The 21536-nt window shown below is 34.7% G+C and overlaps 2 protein-coding genes across 2 annotated transcripts in view; one reads left to right on the top strand and one right to left on the bottom strand.

The window, feature by feature from the left end:
* The window catches only part of LOC138857524 (nucleolin-like), a 41437-nt gene extending 26793 nt beyond the window's left edge, over positions 1–14644 (bottom strand). The window contains exon 1 of the mRNA XM_070110313.1: positions 14637–14644. Within this exon, the coding sequence (XP_069966414.1) occupies positions 14637–14644 (8 nt within the window). The remainder of the gene's footprint in view (positions 1–14636) is intronic.
* LOC106621586 (chondroadherin) overlaps positions 1–21536 on the top strand; it is an 87783-nt gene that overhangs the window by 7768 nt on the left and 58479 nt on the right. The window lies entirely within an intron of this gene.

The raw sequence follows: 21536 nt of genomic DNA, 5'->3' as shown, positions 1-21536 counted from the left end.
ACTTCTTCACACTAAAATTATGACGACCCTCTGGAGCGGCTGGATTAGTGAAGTGAATGACCTTAGATATCCAAGATCAAAATAGTTTACACTTCTTCAACTTACATATTATATTTGACGTAAACACAATGTAAATTTTTAAGGCAGCGGCCCATACAGCCACAGCTGACTTGATCTATATTAAGATTTTGGTTTTACTTGTTCACTATCTAAACAATATTTTTTGCTCTACCAGTCAAAAGGGATAGCCATAAGCTCTTTAAATAGTTCTTCTGAGAGTTTTTACGCCGAAATCACCATTTTCATATAGCAGAACCACTTTCGGGAAGTATCAATCGGAAATTTGTCGATATCAGCCCATCATATATAAAGCAAACATAAGCCACGGTATTCAATGAATAAAATCGAAGCTTATTACAGTTAATAAATCAACAGCTTCCTCAAGTCTCTTCATTTCATTGCCAATTTGTCAAACCACGAAGAATTTCCAACCGCAGGGGGAGGCAGTCTTGGCAGACTTAACATATCTAAAATACTTTCAATAATCCAGACTTCACTTAGAAATATTGCAGGTGTCTTCAATGTAATAAGTCCACATATAGCTAATAGCCATCCCATTGTGAAGCAAGTCAAAACGAAAACTATCCCTTTCACTATTTTGAGCGATTAGCATTCAGATATCTTCCTGCGATTTTTACACCAACTATTTGAGTGTTGAGTGACGAATTCAAAGCATTTATCCAAACTATTAACATTGAAAATTTTGAAATTCTGAACCATTAAAGAGTTTTTTCGGAGTATACATATCGGAAACCAATAAGCGATGACGTAGTATTAGCACTCTGTACGATATCGCTATCTATCTATCACTAACTCATTTTGTTCTGGTTTTCGAAAAACTTATCCTGATTTGCTTGGGGAAGCGAGTTGTATAATTTTGATATATAATCTGATCTACTCTGAAATTTACCTGCTCTAGCACGATTCATAAACCCGCCTTTCGTCACCAGCAATAATGTTTTTGATGGATGTAGAGTTCCGACGTTACCAAGCTTCTCTTTTGTGACCTCTACTGGACGTGATTTTTGCAAAAAAGTTGGATTTTTTCTTACGAGTCTAGCATAGACACACTTTATACCCAAAATATTAACCAAATATTGTTGAGTTCATTCACATGAGTTATTGAAATGATGTCAACACGACGATTTTCAAGCACTGTTTCTTCGATGGTAAAGTGGACTCTCGCTCATGATAAAGTGGACTCTCCAAAACCCTTCTGCAACATTTGCAACGATTCCTTTCCAAACACAAAATTTCTTGCACACTCGATGTTAAAATTTTTTCCATAGTTCCATAAACAAACAGCTGTCAAAAACACATTGATCAACATATGGAGATGAAACTCCACATGAACATAAAAATGGTTGTACCAATTTAGGAAAAAAATTTATATCGATTCATTGCGCGCGCGCTGTTTAAATGAACCAGTACGGGTCAAATTTGATCAGATGTTATATACCTTTAGATACACCAAATCGTAGAAGAGACTTGATCAAAAATCTGTATCGCATCATGCTCTATTCTGAACTCTCCAGAAGCTAATATATGACACTGTTAACACCATACACCTACACACCCACATACAAATGCATAGACCTTCGCTACAAGTTGAGCTGGTGCACTTTATTGACAGCAAGCAAATTTAATTCCAAGCATGAAAAATGAGTAAACCGATGTTACTGGCTGGCGGCGTACAGAGCAAACAACAACAACAACTAGTACAGTACTAACACTAACTGCAACTGCAACTATTGTACTTACCAACAAACTATCGTTGTGCGCGCTCTCTCTTCTCCCAATTCGGAGGAGCATCTAAAATATGTGCGCCGCCCGTGGTGTCTCGGCCGGCTGCAAGCGAGCTAACGGAGAAAAGCAAACGGTTGAAGGATTGACTGCTGGTTAAATGCTGTTGGCACTTTTGACTATGCCAGCAACAACAACAAGTACAACAACCACTGCAAGAATAAACATCGTAATAACAAATGAGTTGGGGAGGCCGACGATTGGCAGTTGGCAGGCGCTAAGGCTGGCAATGTGAGCGCTAACAACAACAGCAACAACAAAAACTGTCTAATACATATCTGTTTGTTGTTGTAGGCGCTGTTTGAAAGCATATTATTAATTTATTGCTCATTGTTGTTAATATTGTTGTATGTAGAGTTGCAAGCAGCATGTTGCATGCCACAAGCATACCGACGTCACTTAATTTATATACAATATATAATATATATGTAAAATATATATATTTTCGTACACTAACTTATATACATATGTGTGCATAAAAATTTTCAAATGTATGGATGTGTGTGTGCGTATGTGTCTGTGTCACGGCTTGCTGGATTTTCACCACGTTTGCGGTTGTTGTTGTAGGCGACGAATTACCGCTGACAGCAGGTGGTTTTTAGTTGTCTCTTCCGCTTGTCAACAAAATGCGCAAAATAAATAATTTTATGTAAAATAAACGGCACAAAAAACAACAACAACCGTAAATTGATTCGCTTGAATATGGCGGTGTCTGTCTTTGGCAATATTTAAAGCTAACGCTCGAATGTAATTTGAATTATGCAGCGGTTGAACCGAACGGCCCTCACTTTCACCAGCTCCCTCCTTCCAACAACAACCACAACAACAACAAAACAAAATTAAATAAATTAATGCAAAAGCGAAACGTTTTAAAGCCAGCAGTCCATTTCTATACCTCTACATATGTATGTAATGTGGCAGCATATGTACATATAAAAACACACAACTCATTTGCCGTTATTCGCTAGCCGAACATGCCCGCTCGCTAACCGGATGCTTTGGGACGATTTAATTAAAGTCAATACGATATACTCATTATTTTTAAATATGTTCGCACAAATGTACATCACTGCTGTGGCTGTGTTATTGTTGTTGTAATTATCGATATTGTTGCTGTTACGTATTGCCCGTGCAACCGATAATCGATGCGGTCATAAATTACATGTAATTATAAATAGCTGCGCGTCAAAATACTCTGAAACAGTAAACGAGTGCACACACACTAAAGTACACTCACACATAACCGTAAATATGAGTCCACATAAGCGCACTTACAAAGCATATATTTTGCTGCACATTGTATTTATTCTATATTTATATCCAATATGTGTTCGTGTGTGTGTGTGTGTGGCCACATTTCTCACATATCAATGGCAATAATTAATGCTTAGCGCCTACATGTATGCTACGACTGCCGCATTGTTCTGCTTATCTACCGCATATGTGTATGTGTGTGCGCTCATTTGCGCGTGTGGGTGTAATTTTGTAATTTTACGGGTTCCCTTGCGGATTGTTAACAATTTGCATAATGTTTGGTGAAAATCCATAAAAGAATGTTCAGTGAAATTTTAAATAAATTGTTGAGTACGTTAATTCGAAAATGCAAAAGAAATATTGAATTTTACTTTTTTTACTGAATATACATCATTTTATAATATAAATGTTGGTGTTCACTGCGAGGGTTAGATTCAAAATGTACGAAGAGGGTTGCCACTTTTTTGTATATTTGATGTCAAAACATATGTAAATAAAGTATAACGCCGTTTATGCTCACAGCGCGTACACATTTTTGAAGCAAAGTTGCCACTTATTTAGAGTGTCGTGAATACGTTTTGTTGCAAGGTTGCCACTGTTGTTTAAAAATTAAATTTTTAGAAAATAATAAATTTAAAAAAAAACCTGAAAAGTTTCTGCATGTTGAACTAAAAACTTGAGGAACGTTGCCACCTTTTTTAATTTTTAATTAAGTTAATTTTATTAAATTTGTGTTAATTCACTTTTAGTTCAAAGTTTTTTAAAAGTAAAATAAAAACAGATTGAGGAACGCTGCCACTTTATATGCACAATCATGGCTCTCGAAATTTACTGGCATCTTTAAATAAGTCTCCAATGAACCAGATGAGAATTTTCATTACTACTTCTTTTCATTATGGATCTTTTAAATTTTTTTTAAAGTGTTGAATCAAACACGTCAGTAAAAATATTTAGTAAGGCTACCAGTATGGTAATTTATGAAAAATATATTATACTGTTTATTCGAAACTAAAAAAAAAATACTTTTAGGTGCTCATAAAAAATAGTGGTGTTTAAAAATCTTTAAATAATCGAATTGTTGGACTTGGTTACCACACACGAGCAGGAAGTAGATGAGCATCACAAACTTGACATGCTCTTTCGGGTATTAATCAATTTTTAGCGCTTTATTCATTAAATTATAACAAACCCACTACCCGAGTCCGGTCACATTCACGAATAGTCCAGCTCATGAGTATAGCGTTAGCAGCCATTCCCTTTTATTGGCTATAAACGATGTTGGGTACTCAAAAAATGGCACGAGCCTATAGGTACTAATATTTTTATCTCAAACAAAATGTGTTGAGTCGATTTGTAAGAAACGTTAAGAGTCCCTGTTATCTCTCAAAATCACGACGATTTCCAAGCATATTTTTTCACATTCATTAAATGAGTTCAATGCATGTCAAGTATACTCAAACGATAAAGCAAAATCCAGGACCAATATAATCGAAAGTTGATCCATTTTGAACAACTTAAACTTAAAGGAACAGATTCGTTTCAGCTCGAAATCATGATACGAGGAAAGATAATGGTTTTCATCTCTATTATTTTACAACAATGTCAACCGTGGCTCCGTCTTTCAAAATTATACATTTATCTGAAATACTAAAACAAAACGAATTTTATTATCATAAACTCACGGCCTCCCTTGTGAAATAAAACTAATGCGGAAGTATTTAATTCACTTTTTGGCTTCTGCAACCGTCAGAACAAGATTATAAATAAGCTACAAGTAAAAGGGTACCAAAACATATTAAACCAAGAGCCAGCAGATGCCATTTCCAGTGGTGCAAAGTGACTTTATTGTTGTTGTTACAATGAAAAACTAACACACACAAATATTTTTAAATAAAAGTCAACAAGCAACAACAACGCGTGCTAAGTGGGAACGACAGCCAGCAAGCGCCACGGGAGACGCTTGAGTGCCACAGACATTTCGAGGTTGCGCAACAGTCCACGACGAGCCGAAAGCGCCGCGGCAGGACCGCAAGTTGGAAGTTTCGGGCAGCCGAAAACACTAGTTGTGCTCAAGAGCCTATTCGCGGTGAAGTATTTGTGGCAGTTGGCAGACAAAAACAACAACAACAGAGAAGAAAAAAATGTGTTTGGCACTTCTGTTTTGGCGATTATCAGATTGCACTGCCATTGTTTTGGCAAAGCGAGGGGCAGCGGCGATAGAGAGGGTGAGTTCAGGCGTTGAGTGGACAATGGCTTGTTGTGATATTGCTTGTAGTTCAGATGGTGAGTGCGATAAAATCGTGCTTAAAACGAAACTGCACAGATAAACAACTAGCGAAAGCAGATTGAAGAGCAAACAAAAAAGGAAAGATCGAAAAATGGGAAAGAAAAAAAAAAACAAATATGTGCCAGAATATCCATTTCGCCCGGCAGCCATAAACAAATGCAGAAGTTGCACGCAACAAACGGCAGCGTTACACAATTGTGGGGAAGAGGGTGAAGAGAGCTAGCAGCAAGTAGACGTTCGTAGACGAAGACAAAGTAAAGAGCTGAAGTGATAGCGACGCTGCCGTTGCCGCAAAATGTGGCAGCCAAAGCATTAAAATGCAGCTTCCCTTTACTTCGGTTGTTGTTGTTACTTTAATGCTACAACTTCCGCTTCTCAATTTCCATTGCTGCTTTTACCGTTGTTTCTATTATTATTTTGTTGCCTTTTGCGCATTTGCTCGCCGTAAACACGTTGTTGCTGCAGCCATTCACGAAATGCATAACAGCCAACTTAAAAGCAACAACAACTTTAGTGCATTTCTTTACAGTTTTTATTTAAGTCCGAAATTATAATAACAATATAAACAGGTTGTAAAAGGGAATCGAAAAGTAATGAGGTGAAAGCTATTCCAAAAGTCGTCGTCATGTTGCCGCTTTGCATTCGCAAACAATTGAATTGAATTGGGTTTTGAAGAGAAAAGTGTATTCGTATAGTAGGAATTGTAGCAGTGTTGGTTATTGGTGGGAAGAAAGGTGAAATATGAGTGTCATTTGGACACATATATTAGACATTAAACCAGCTTCCAATATATTATAGAAAGGCTACGATCACGTTGTGGGATATATAAAGAGTTTATGAGAGAGAGAGAGAGAGAGAGAGAGAGAGAGTGAGAGAGAGAGAGTAAAGCCTCTAGTGATTTTCCTTAATATAGTATATTTTTTTATTATAAAGGTTTGTTGAATGAAATTTGTTAGTATTTTTATACCCTGAACAGGGTATATTATTTGCCATCGCCATCACTGAGCTGTTTCTTAGAACATACGAGTATAAGTGATTATAAAATTAGAAAACAAGACATAGTTGCGACTTCTTTCGTGGTAACCTTATATGTGTATGAAATCAACACGTTTATACTTAGAATGAGACTGCTTAAGTAGAAGCTAAGAGTCTAGTGAAATTCTAAGTCTCTTTAAAATTATGAATAACTCACTTGCTAGCTTCTTGATATTCGATATTCGTTTATGTTAGAAAAAAATCAATATTTTTTTAAAGAGGAATCAATTCTTTATAAAAAAAAATTGCCTTTAAATTTAATTTTCCTAAATCCCTTTACTTTGACATTTATATTGTACAGTTTGTAAATCTGTCTCAAAAGTATTTCCGACGGGAGCTCTTAGAAGTTCTTCATATTGATACGTGAATTTTTTCTTTCCTAGAAATAATTCAATATAAATTTTTTAACAGTTGGCAAAATATTACTATACTTAAAATTGAGATTTTAAATAGATGGGCAACCTTGTTTATAAACTTTTTCAAATGTAAACTTTCTGAAACCTTTTCAATGTGGCATCCATATTCTGTAGTGTCACTTTAACTAATACATTTTTTGACGAAACTTTTTTAACAGATGGCAACACATAAAAAAACTGCAACTTCAACCCCTCTTGGAATAAAAATTCGAAAGAAATGTGAACTCTATTTTAAAAAAATTAAGTTTATATTGGTGGCAACAATTAAAAAAAGGCAACTGCCACCTCTCTTCGAATTTAAATTTTAAAGATATATAAACTGTATTTTTGAAAAAAAAAAAATTTTAAATAGTTTAACTAAATTTGAATCTCTCTCTTGCAATTAAAATTCTAAACCAAAATAAATTCTATTCTTCGATTCTAAAAAAATGTATACATGCACACATAAGTGGCAACACTTCAAAAATTGACTTACTAACATCTGCTGAGGATGTCAGTAAGTAATGTGGTGTTATTTATATTTTTTTGGAATTTCCAAATAGGTGGCAATATTTAAATTTCTCCGTTTTAAACCTTTCGAACAAATTAAATACATTTTCTAAATGATCTGAAACTTCACTTTGGTAACGTCGCATTAAATCTGGGCGTGATAAACCTTTGTTGCGTTACAGAAATTTGTTGCAGTCGATAAATATTACTACAGTGTCCAAAAAGTTCCACTACACAATTTCCAGATTTTGCCTCCTAAAATTTTGTTTTTTGTTGAAAGAAAATATATTCGGCACTTTTATATTAAAGCTTTATAAAACTATAGCGGTTATTAGTAGAATACGGCAAATTTATATTTTATAACAAAAGTGTTAAAATGGTGAACAAAATTTTAAACAATTAAAAATACAAATCAGATTTTGTAGTAAGTTTCGGTGCAAGAATAACTTTCATGCCATGCTTTATTTGCAGCAAAGCTCATCAAGTTAATGGGCGCAACTGTTGCCCTTTAATTCAATTTTTTTTAAAATATATTTTCTAGTTTTTTTGTTTCTATTTCGCATACGTGTCAGTTCATAAATTTTTAACGAGTCACTTTTTCTGCAACGAACACAACCTGCAACTGGCTGCGTCAGCACGTCAGCACCACCAATAGCCGGTGAGGCCGCTGCGCATAAATTTCATGGCATTTTGTAAATAAATACATTCGTTAGCGGCGCTTTTTTCTCAGTGTCAACGCTTACATTATTTTTATAAAATGTTTACAGTTCGCCGCGACAGTGCTTGCCACAAATTTGTTTTGTTTTAGCACACTTTGCTTTTTACCGTTATTTGCATTTATTTTCGTTATTATGTTGAATGTTTTTATTTTCTGTTGCCTATTTTGCGCGCCGCAACACGGCGAGGCGAGGCGGTAATTAATGTTGCTCATACGTCATGGCGCACGCAGACGCCGATATTGAGCGGCGCATGTCAGCTCTAACGAATGGCCGCGCAAAATGTGCAAAAAAACAGTGAATGAATGAATGAAAAAAAATAATACACAACACACATATTTGCATGTGCGTGTGTGTGTGTGTGTGTGTGTATATTATATACCCGCTGCCATAATGCTAACAAAGACTGACAACTATTTGCGGCATTTCATTGAGTTGACGTTTGACAATGCTGATGCATTTGCACGCTTTAAACTATACAAATTGCCGCTATCTGTGTGGCAGTGTAGTCGCTGCGGCAGCGGGTCATTGTTGACAGCGTGTGGCACTGATTGAATTGACTGCTTTATTTACTACGCGTCATGTGACATGTAGCTTTTCATTTTTTATGCGCAAAGCAGTTTTTGTTATTTTTGTATTTTTTTTTTTTTGTATGTTTTTTATATTATATTTATATTTTTTATTATTTTTTCTTTCATCTTCGCTTTGCTCTCCGATTTCCACTGGTTTTTTCAGCTTTGATAGCTCTTGACACTCTCACTTTAGCTACAATTTCTTTTTGGTTTCAGTTTTTGCTTTTCATGTGTTGCATGTGTTTATGCATTCTTCATGCTCGCTAAATAAATTATTTACATAAAACATTTTATGCTTCGACACTCCGCGTTAATGGAAATATTATTTTAATGTCCATTTAATTTTAGCGTTCAGTGGAAAACGCATTTTTTCACCGTTATTTACTTTCTACTTCCAGTTTGAGTTCATATTTATCATATGTGTGTATGTATGTACGCTTAAGCGCTCATGTCATTCATTATAATCCTAATTAAGCCCGTTATTTGGTGGTATAATTCCAGATTTAACTAAAAGTTTGCAGCTCGTCTGTTGTTGTTGCTTGTCACGTTGCTGTGCAACATTTAATTTGCCACATTAATATTGTGAAAATATTTCCGTTTTATTTTTAGCTTTTCTCGCGCCAAATAAGCAGCTAGAAATTAAGTAAAAAATAGCAACAACTTCATAGTCCTTCGCATTAGTTGCCTTGAATTAAGCGTATTTGCAACAAAAGTTTATCGTTGGTGTGCTGACGTATAATTGGTATAGTGTTACACACACTTTTATAATTTTAGGTATGCATTTGCTTATCTATAAAATAACTTTGATAAGTAGCGATTTCCTCTATCCACTTAACAAATAACTCTTAAAAAATGGTGTAAGATTCATATAACTTCTGCTTTTAACTAGGCTTTAGCTCCTTTTCAGGTTTTACTGAAAGAATGTAAGGATTATATGCACCCTTGAGAGGTTGGTTGGTAGATTTGAAGAGATGCGGGAAAGATCGTCTGACCACAAACTACCGCACTTAAGGACGTTTCCACTTTTAAGTCATAAAAAATAACATATTATTTTGTAAATTTGTATTAAAAAGCATTTTGTTTAGTAAATAAGTAAATATAATGTGTATTTAGAGAATTTAATCTGCTTTGATAGTTAGTGATTCATTGTGAAAATTTTGAAATTTCCTTTCCCTCAACCGATTTATAGGATGACCTCCGAAAAAAGGTGTCTGGCGGTGAAGGAGATTTTTCTGCTTAAATTTGAGTACAGGTAATGATCGAAAAACTAGTTAAAATTTTATAGTAATAAAATATTAGTGGTTTTTTTTTGAAAAAATCTGACAACACCCAAGAAGGTTAGGTTAAGTTAGAGTTGATTCAAAATCGTTGAATCTCATTTGGACAGATATTCGCCCTTTGTGCTACCCATAAACTCCTAAAAGATACATCGCCAGATTCTCATCGATCGACGAGTCGTTTTATTCTTATCACAAATCTGTTAAGGCGGTTAATATCATTCCCAGAAACTAGGTTCGCCACAGGTTTGTCTACCGAGATAACTCAATCTTAATCTGACAAAAGCTGGGCAGTAGAGAAGGAAGTGACAAGATGATTCCAACTCGCCTTTCTCCATACAGCTTTGGCAAAGAGCGTCCGAAAAAAGATTTAACCGCACCGTGTGTAGTTCGGATTAGCTCTTACGGTTCACTCTGGGCCACAAGGATCTCACAGTCGCACAAGTTCCGGTCGTTGACCAGCGCCTAAAATTGATGTAGAGCTCCCGACCGAAAACTCCACCACCTACATTCCTCTTTAAATTCCATCCGTTCGTGAAGAAGCTCACTACACCCCTTCTCCAACGGTTTCGCCCCGCCCACAAAACCATCGCAGTTGTGTAAGCCGAGAAGGAACAGTTCGAAGCCGTAAAGAATTTCATATACCCAGCTTCTCGAAGTCTAATAACAGCCTTCGCCGCCAAGCACCTACCAGCTATGTCTTGAGGTGCAACATGGTGAATGGAATTAAGTGCCATTGCTGGGGTAGTTCTTATTCAACTACTAGCTAGAATTGTAAGTTCTTTTAGATTTAAGATGGAAGATATTACGTCTCAACCGATTACGATTTTCGTAAAGTAGTTTATGGGTCTGTAAGAGAATTTTCGAAAGTATAGATAATTCTTAATCAGCGCTTTCTTAGCAGACGCATACTATTTCTATTACTTTCCTGAGCAGCACCACCGATATTGAATTACATGCCCTTCCTTAAATTTTACCAATCTTTTAAAATTATTGTATCATCTACCTAACTCAATTATCTATCCTCATTGGCACCTAATTGTAGGCAATATTTTTAATATTTACATATTATATTATAAAAGAGTAAGAGTGTTCGAATTTTTATTATTTCTTCTTATAATAATTCTTTCATTCCACTCGTAACACTTAAAACTCAAAATTTTTTAAAAAAGTCTAAAATATACTGTATTTATTAGATTTGTATTTGTAAGTGTAAGCTTTTTGGCAAAGAACAGATATGCACATAAATTAATTTTATCGCATACATTTGTATATTTATTATTGGAGGAAATCGAAATTTTTCTTTCAAAGCAACCGAAGTTCGAACTACAAAATATCGTACACGGATAACATATAAATTTTGTGGCATACTCTAAGCCTTAAGCTTTTCTGTCACAAACATACGTTACTGGTATTTTGAAATCTAGCAAAAAGAAAAAAAAATCTAAGAAAAAGTGAAAATAAAACAAGCAATGTAAATTAAAATTAAACTCCCAAAAATGCAGCTAAAGTCCAGTGTGTAGTTTTGATTTTAATTTTGCTCGTGCGACACAGGCTGAGTTCAACATTCCTATATCTTGAATGGTTTGACTAAAAGAGGAGAATAAGTCATTTGTACCTTGTACGGTTTCTTCGGGTTGTGTATATTGACTATGTAACTAGCAATAGCTTCGATATAGATACATTAACATACAAAGCTCAGCCTCAAAAGCGATAGCCAAAAATATGTAAGATAGTAAAAATTTTTATGTTTATTAAATTCTATTCTGTTTTAATTGATTTGAATTTATTCATATCAGCTGATTAGTGTCAAAGTCATAAAATACCAAATGTATGTCGCTATTCTTGTACATGATTTTCTGAGTTTTCATAATACAACTGGTAGCACGGAAATCATATGTCTGTCTATGGTATAATAAAATAAAATAAAAATATAAAATGCTAAAATAAACTGACGTACAGAAAAGCAACAAAAGTTCTTGGAGAAGCTGAAAAAGTACATTATTGATTTTATTTGCCTTATTCGAAGGTTGTCTTTTATATTAATAACTCACAACTTTATCGTAAAGTTTGACATTTTTGATGTTATATGTACATACTCAGAACGTTTTGACATACGAGCGATATTTTTGTTGATTAAGTGAGTAACTTAAAATATCATCTCAGCTAGAAAATGGAATTAAATCACGAAAATTTTTGCGCGATTATTTTTTACAACTTTCGGCGTGGATTAACTCAGCAACAGTGCGCCGATGAACTTAATTGAATGTTTGACGATGAAGCTCCATCAAGCGCGAGTATTTAACTATGACATGGTGAATTCAATCGAGGTGGTAGATGCCTCCCAGACGAATTTTGTGAAAGTCGTCCCGAATCAGTTTTTTTGAAAACTATGTGCCCAAACTGGTATTGCAAGATCGTCATGTGACCTATTGTGAGGTTGAGACAACTATAGACATTAGTGGGACCAGCATACTTTCAATATTGCATGAACATTTGACTTAAAAAAAAATTTGTTCAGGTTAGACCATTATTGTCGTATCGAAAAAAAAGGTTCGTTTCAACTTTTATATAAGTTTCGGGTTCGCAGCACTTGATTCTGGTCGGGATTGTAATACAACCCCTTTATGAGCATGAAACATGTTTTGTTTTGAAAGTTCTGTTGTGGTGTATTTAGAAGAAAATTGTGGTCATTATAACTCACTTTAAAAGGCTGATGAATCTAATAAAAAGTTTTTATACAAGAACTATGTTAGAAGATTTTTCTTGAAGACTCCACAGTGTAGTGATATACTTCCATTTTCTGTAAAAAGATGCCGTAAAAAATGGATTTCAATATAAATTTGGAATATTCTTAATACAGGTTACCAAAAAGGTCACCAGTAGACGCTGCCGTCTATATGCTATAATTCTAGAATAAAGTTTAGTAACCACTACAACTTACAAATAAAATTTAATTTCAAAAAATGTATTTCCAAATATTTTTGTCACAAAAGGTAGCCAATTTTCAAAGCTATAAATTTCAATTCCATTTCATTTTCATCAAAATAAATCCAACTTTACAGATTAGCTTTCTTTATAGCAACTAAAGATATGGAAGCTGAAACTTGAACGAGCATTTAATGCGTTTACCACCAATAGGTTTATTAGGAGGCCAAATGAAGTTGACGAGCAACACACGAGCGCGTAAAAAGTTGAAAGTGCATTTTTGGATTTATGAATTGGCGGGGAGGCGAGGGCTAAAGCGGCAGTTACCAAAGATTTGCTGCCCACAACAAGCACAGGTGCAATAAAAAGTGGAAGAAGGGATGCGGGGGAGAGTAAGTAGCTTACAGGGAGGCAATAAAGCTGCGCTGCTGTAGTGTGCGTCGCGTATTAACGACGAATTATGAGCGTTTGCGGGCATTTTCGGTGCGATTGCGCGCATTCGCTGGAGTTATAGCAGTAATAACGGCCATAGCGGCAGGGAGTGAGTGAGCAAGCAACGCGAATAACGCGCATGTGTAGGTGTGTGTAAATAAGAAATTACAAGCAAGTGCAGATATTTATGCAAGTGTATGAGTATGTGTGTGTGTGTGTGGGTGGGTATGTGCGTGCAATAAAAGTGTGTTTTAATATCGGCAACAACTATTTTACGAGCGTATGTAAAAATGCGCCACTAAAGTGTGGCAACTACCTACTTAAAAATGTGAAATAGTGTGGCAGCACAAACAATAAAAAATTTAAGTGCATGAAGAAAAGAGCACAGATGAAGAAACTGTCAGAAAATAATTGCTAGGTTAATAGCCAGCAGCAAATCCTTTAAATACTGGCCACAGTCGTAAAGAAAAATATTGCAATAAAAAACCTAAAGCAAGCCGACAAAGAATAACAAGACAAAACGTTAACTTCGGTTGCACCGAAGCTGGAATACCCTTCACAAATAACAAACTTTCCATAAAATAACTTGATTTTTATCGTTCAGTTTGTATGGCAGCACTATGCTATAGTAGGCCGATCTAGAAAGTTTATTCAGGTCTTGTAGCGTTGTTATAGAAAATATTCTACACCAAATATCGTAAAGATATCTCGTCAAATACAAGAGATGTTACAAACATCGTGGCAAACTTAATATACCCTGTCCAGGGTATACAAATTGGAGAAAAAACTAAATCAAATGAAAGTGAGAAACTACTACAGATTTTTTGCGCATGTACAAGTACGTACGTATGTTTGAGTAAAAATTTTACGAGCGCATTTATAGGTTTGTATATACATTTATATAAGAATCTGTGTGTGTTTGTGTGCGTGAAAGAATTTGTGGAAGAACGCAGTTTAATCCAAAGAGTAAGCAAAGAAGGAGCCGATAGTGCTGAGCGGAAAACCCAAGTTCAACTTTTGTAATATCAATGCAGACTGGAGAGCGAGGACGTTCGGTAGTTACAAGAGCGAAATAGAGCAATGGGAAGGTAAAAAGTGTCACTGTGCATAGGAATCTCAGCGAAAGTTCGAAGTGTCACGTGAGCGCTCCGCTGCACTCTTCCTTTACCTTTAGTTTAAGTAGCCGCCATACTGTGCAGGAATATACCCCCCGACCACCGCCAAACCGCCAGAATTATTTACGACCAGCGAAAATATTTAAATAATTTGCACATAAATTAATGTCGCGACGCCAGAGCGTGGGCGCACACAATCCGGTCTTCGCTTTTTACCTGCTCCCCCTCTTCCTTCCTTTCAAACCCACTCACCGCTTCATAGTGTCCGCACCAATTCATTCGAACGAATTCAACTATTCGCCGCAAAGGCAGACTTTCCGCAATTATTTGCTTTGTCCATTTTGAGTTTGCTTTTCCAATCCGCGATTCGATGCGAAAGCAAATTTACCATACATTAAAATGGTTAAATAAAAAACAAATCGTGATTTTCGGTTCATTCGGCAAATATTTGCTTTTCAAATATTTTGTGGAATTCGCGTTTGTCGGCATTTGACAGGGAGAAATGAAAGCTGAAAGGAAAGTTTGAAAATTAAACGCGTATACATTTAAATACAATTTATTTTATTGTTTTATTTTTCATTAAAAAAAACTTAAAATCTGAATTTTTGTAAATATTTTACATGTTTATAGAAAACTAAACGCATTAAATTGAAATATTGTTTTAAAATATTGTACATATGTATATTCATACATTAAGAAATCCATTATTTTCAAAATTGATTTTTTATTAAAATTTACTAATTTTATATTAAAATTTACTATTTTTAAAAAAATCTACAAGCTAAATCTCCAGCTATTAACCACTTGTACTACCTATGAAAGAATTATTTCAGAATTAGTCTTTTTGACAAAAAAAAAATAACCTAGGCTGATGAACCCATGCGACACTCGTGCCGAACTTTACGCCGTTGCACTCAATATTATTGACTTATGTTTTCCAAATTTTGGGAAATTTCCAAATTTGGAGAACACTTTAGCATTAAAAATGTTTGCACTGATACCATATATATTAAAAATCGTCTCACGGTCTTCATAGCAATTCTAAATCTCAGAGCATATCGTGAATCGTTTGAAAAGTAGGTTAGATCAGGTTTATATAATGGTAGTGGTTTTAGAAAGTAATTCATTTTAGAAGTATAAATTACATGGATATGATTAGTGGCGAATTCTATTGAACAAAGGACAAATTACAAGCAACACAAATAATATTGCCGATCGATCGATGACAAAAATGAACACACATTTTCACAATATTTTATTTCTGAAAATTCTAAAAAAATTTTACACCATAATTCTTGTTTACTAAAAGCCCACAGAATGCACTCGATGGCGCCGCATCATTTTGAGTTTACATAATTACATATACTCGTATATATAATAATTCAAATCTGCACTTTGCAATTTGCTCTTTTTTTGTTTAGAAAGAGTGGCAAAAATTCTTTTAATTGAATTTGAATTATGCAAAGGCCAATATACTGCTCAGCACATACACACACGCACATATACTTATATGTATATGTAGTTGTATGCTGGCATTTGGCGGAATTTACTTGCAACGGCGTATTTGTTGTGTGTTTTCTGTTAAACAACTAACTGTAAATACCGCACCACAATAAGCGCAGAGTAAATTTGTATGCGGGCATACTCTTCCTAAATATAAACTCACTCGTGTGAACACTTGGTGTTTGCCCTGCACACACGCATAACTATACATTCATACATAATACAAACTGTACTACTGTAACGTCATTAAATTATAAACCGAATTATGTTAGCCAGATATTGATTTGAAGTATATATCTATAATTAAAAGCGCATCTTCTGGGAAGTCGAGCTTTCAGGGAAACCTCTGTTCGGTTCCCCTGAATAGTATGTTTTCCGTATCAATATTGATGAGCGTTAATACAATTTATTATAATACGAATTATCCTTTCCGCTGGACAAAAGTCAGAGAATTTAGTAAATATTAATTTATTAATTTATATCTTTTAATATTATTTCAATGATTTTTCAAATTTTCCTGAGTTTAAAATTGTATTCACAACAAGTTCTCTTTATTAATTTACAATATATTGCATTCGGATGTTCGCTTTACGCATTTTTTGTTATAGAGCCGAATATGGAGATATTTGATTAATCAGGATAATTTTTCCCGAATGATGAATTATTCGCTTCATTCTAACAGTTGTCCAATTATGCGGTCTTTTCGCTTAAATCTTCGAATAAAGCAATTTTTAGTTTATGCGGATAGTTCTTCTCGCTTGATGTTTCCAAAACTTTATTTGAGTTTTTAGTTCAATGCAGGTTTAAAGACCACACTGAACCTGAGTTCATTATTAATATAATTACAAATATTCCAAGTCATAATCTTGGGCTTTAGTGTTAGCAAAGAACATAAAATCCGTTTTTGTCGGTATTTCTAGCCAGAAATTCTGAAAGCAGCATTGACTATTTTTGTTACTAAAAAAGCTGCATTGTGTAAATTATGCGTTCAAGATTTTGATTAAAAATCAAATACTTAATGTGAAACTGTGGTAGGTGCAGGTTTTACAGCCTTTTCTCAGAGTTCGTTAGGAGCAGTCGATATGGGTGCAGTTGCACTGCAAAATATCTAGAAAAGTATAAGTGTCGTATTTCACAGAAAAGGATAGACAAGTATTGGGATTCCTGTTGGGCTAAAGGAAAAACGAGCTTTTGTGTTTATGAACAACTCTGAGTTAAGTCTTTTTACTCATAGTGTTTACGAAACTCTGAGTTTAATATTAAATTTAATGTGTTTTTAGTCTTCGATTTATGTTAGTGTAGATTTTTGTCAACAATAGTAAAAAATGGTGTTTAAGGTTGATTATTGAATTTTTTCTATATGAAAAAGTACTTGTAGTGTTTAATATTAAACACCACAATATCCCCTCAATTATAGTTGATGACATGGTTTTGCAAAAGAAAAACAAAAAAAAAGCGTTGTATGACAGCTATATGCTATAGAGGTCCGATTTGAAATATCTTTTCGGAGTTGGTATTAATATTTTAGGCAATACCCAGTGCAAAATTTCGTGAAGATATCTTGGCAAATAAAAAACTTTCCATACAAGCATATCATTCCGATCCGACAAATGCGCAGCTTCTTGGGGAGAAAAGGACGTGTTAAAAATTTTACATCGATATTCCAAAAACTGTTCGTGTACTATATACGGGCAGACAGATGGACAGACGTGCAAACGGACATGGCTAAAACATCTGAGTTTGTCACGCTCATCATTTATATGTATATAATATATACTTAATGGGGTCTCTGACGTCTCCTTCTGGGTGTTACAGCATTCGTTGCAAACTTAATATACCCTGTTTAGGTTGTATTAAAAGAAACGGTTCGCTAGGTAATATTTTCACGAACCGAATGTTAGAATGTATTGTATCTTTGTTAGTGTTTTGAATGAAATTTGTCGGGTCAACTCAGTCTAGTGGTAGAAATTTTCTACAAAAATTTCAATACCAACTTGAATGTAATATATTTTCAATTATTATTTGCGTAAATGCAAATTAATAGTTTGTTTAACACACATTTTTTTTTGTATAAAATAATATATTAGAGCGAATAAAAGCATATTTGTAGACAATGGCGCAATTTTATTCATGTAGAATACTTTTGTGAGCTTAAAAAATCAAATCCATTCTATTAAAGCGGATTACAGATTGAAATTTAGAAATGTATATGCATGCATGGATTACTGATTTAATGCAGTTGTCTGAGCTTTGAGCTCAATAAAATGCTCAAATATTTTAAATCAAATGTTTGTTGGAAGTGAAAAAGAATCAAAATTAAAAAAATAAATGAAAACCTATAATAGAAACGAAAATCAATTTGAAAAATAAAAGAAATTTAGAAACGAAATTCGCTTTGTAAAAAATAGTGAAAAGTATAACAATTTTAGTATTAGCATTTTAGAAATTTAAGACATTTCACATTTTCCACTTTGTCGCCTTAATTTTAGAACGCCACCTCGCTCTGCCGCAGCGTCCGCCATAAACTATTTGCAACAAAACATCTAATTTTCCTTAACGCGTTAATGCCCTTCACTTAGACGACAGCCAGCACAAAGCTGCAGCCGACAGCGACACGGACACGAATAATTTGTTAAGCTAAATAAAAGCTTTAGCTGCACAATAAGACAGGCTAAGCAGCGCCGGCTTACGCTTACACGGACACAAGACATCTTCGTGACGCGTTGTTGTTGTTGTTATGTAGTGAGTGCACTTGAGCGCTTTAGCTATTTTCGCGACTTCTTTTCACCTCGTTTTACCCTGGGTCATTGTTAGTTTTGCGTTATTCCTTTTATGCAGTGACTTTCGCTTTATAATAATTTAGTCTGCAGACGTAAAGCAGAACGTAAATTTTTTTTGCAAAATTTTAGGGTAAAACAAATAAAAAATGCTAAGTTCGGGTGTAACTGAACATTTCACACTCTTGCAATTTGCAAAGGTCAAAGCCGGTGAAATATTGTACCTTCAGGTGTTCGATGAAATCGTGAATGGATTACAAGCAAATTTGGTATCATATTAATTTATTTTGAAGGTCATAGACTCACTTAGTTTTATTGCTATATTTTACTTCCCGTCAGCGAAAATTGTACTAAAATCATTGGGGGCATAGAAATGGAAACGCTGATTGCATTAAATTTTGACATTGCTCAGGTATACTTGAGAACATATTTTCAAGCAATTTTATAAATATGTATATAAATATAAACATATATGTGGAATGAATTTAGACCGACGTTTAAAATCGTGAATATCAGTTATGTGGGTGCTAAGGCAAGTTTCCGCCCGATTTTATCCGTTTTAAGCACAAAGATATAACTATATTACAAAAACATACTCTCTCAATTTCATTAAAGTATCTCCCGTATTGCCCTAAATATGTGGCATAAAGTCAGCCGGAAGTGCGAAAATCTTTATATCAAGTTTATGGGAGCTAAGGTCAATACTTTCGACCCGATTCAATCCATTTTTGATATAAATATATTATTATCAAAGTAACATTTTCCCCGAATTTCAATGTAATAAAAAGTCAGCCATACTCATGGGGATCCACATTTGGCGTTTTTGGGTTCTTGAGAATTCATGGTCTGACTATGACAATTTTTGGGCGTACGGTGAAATACCTTGAAAAATCGCTAAAATGTAATATAAACCCTTATATATCGACATTTCGATATGACAAATTTCACAATAAATATATTCGAACACTCAGTCAACGAAGTGGTCGTTACAATACCAAAACCCAAGAGAATACGAATAGGTAATGTTAGTTATTCAAACTATGGGAAGTGTGGAACTAAAACTTGATATTATGAAGTATGTATATGACCAATATTTTGAGTTAAACAGTAATGTGCACAAACAACAATCTTTAGGAGCTATATTATGGACCTGCTCTCAGGTTCTGAAAAATGTTATCTGCAGAAGCCTGGAAGAGCGTATATGATTTTCGTCATAAACTAGGAGAAACCCAGAATTCTTACATGCGAAATGGATACTCTCTTGGCTTTCTAATCTCAAAAATAATTTGGATGCCATTTTTCGACGGCATTTAACATTCTTTAACTTAATTAACTTCGAAGTATTGAATGAAAAATTCCGTAATTCCTTTATATAAAATTATGTATTCAAAGCTTCCTCACAATGATTTTCAGTTCAGATACGAACCCTCTGGTGGGTATCGACTTTAATACCTAACGTAATCTAATCTAAATGAATTCTGGTCTAAACATGTAAAACGATCTTCTTTTGCGGTTGCTTCTTCTCTCTACCTATTAGCATCTTAGAGTAACTCACTCTGCTTCCTTTATTATTACAAACATATTCTACCGAAGCATATACACAGGCGATTCGAAGAAATCAAGAGACCGAAGCCACTATTCCAATACTGCATAGCGATGTATACATATTAGAGCCAAACTTATAGAACTCAATCGAGGTTCCCTTCAAAATTTATTAGAGAATAAAAAAAGTTTTGCCTGTAATTTGGTAGCGCTGAAAATTAGCCGAAAATTATGCAAACTCCATTTTTGGCAACAACCGTCATGCCAGCAACAACAAAACCAACAAACTCTAAAAAGGCAGCTCACATAAAATTTGCCTGTCCAGACACATAAACATTTGCATTTTATATATGCTTCCATATGCGTGGTTATATATGCATGACTGTGTGTGTGAAAGACACTCGCTTGTTCAAATGTTCACATGGCAAAGTGGCGGCCAGAAAAGTTACTAGCGGTTACATGCTTTTTTTTTTGCATAGCGTTGAATGAGTGTACTCGATTGTAACTCAACTCGAGCATGACTTGTGGCTTTTGGCTGCGCATACCCCTTGGTTTAGACTAACAAGTGTACGAGTATGTGTGTGTATTTGTCATAAGTTACTTAACAACATTTTTTATACATTTCATTCGCCGCATTTTGGCTGATGCTTTAATTTTACGAATATGTGTGCGTTACTTGCAGTGAATTTGGCGCCTTTGGATATTGAAGCTGACTATTGACCCATATTATCCGCACTGTTTCTTATAGATGTATTGTTTGTTGTTGTTACGAATGTGCAGAAACTCATAGAACTACGATTAAGAGTTTGAGGTGCTAGTGTCTAGAATTAGGTGATCATATTTGTCCCGGCAATATCCCTGACAGTTTTTCTTAGTCATCGATTCTTTCCATATAACGATTTACTAAAAGTCGCGACATATAATGGGTGAGAGAGCAACACAGCTTTATTCAAATCATTCTTTTTTTTTTGCTCAGAATCCGGACTGTCACGACCAAACCGGGACGAAAGCTCAACGATGTCTACTGGCCTACGAGTAAAATTTTTAGAGAAGAAAGAAATGCAAACATGTTTAGGCCTCCCATATGTAGGACCAACTAGCGAATAATTTTAGTTTCGGCTATAAAAATGATACGACTATTCTATATCTTTAGAAAATCAGTGAATCTTATTGAACTTCATAGCAGATAAGCGATGAAATTGGAGGTGAAACAATGGTTTACTTCAGAATAACATTGCCCAGTACATATTCAAGTCCAATATTAACTTACGGCAGCGTCGACTAGGCGATGCAAACCCCAGTGAGGTCTTTTGTTAGTGGTGCTACTTTA

Source organism: Bactrocera oleae, chromosome 5, assembly GCF_042242935.1.
Source record: "Bactrocera oleae isolate idBacOlea1 chromosome 5, idBacOlea1, whole genome shotgun sequence".
Taxonomy (NCBI): Eukaryota; Metazoa; Arthropoda; class Insecta; order Diptera; family Tephritidae; genus Bactrocera; species Bactrocera oleae.
The sequence above is the reverse complement of the archived record's forward strand: the minus strand, read 5'-3'. Positions and strand labels throughout refer to the sequence as shown.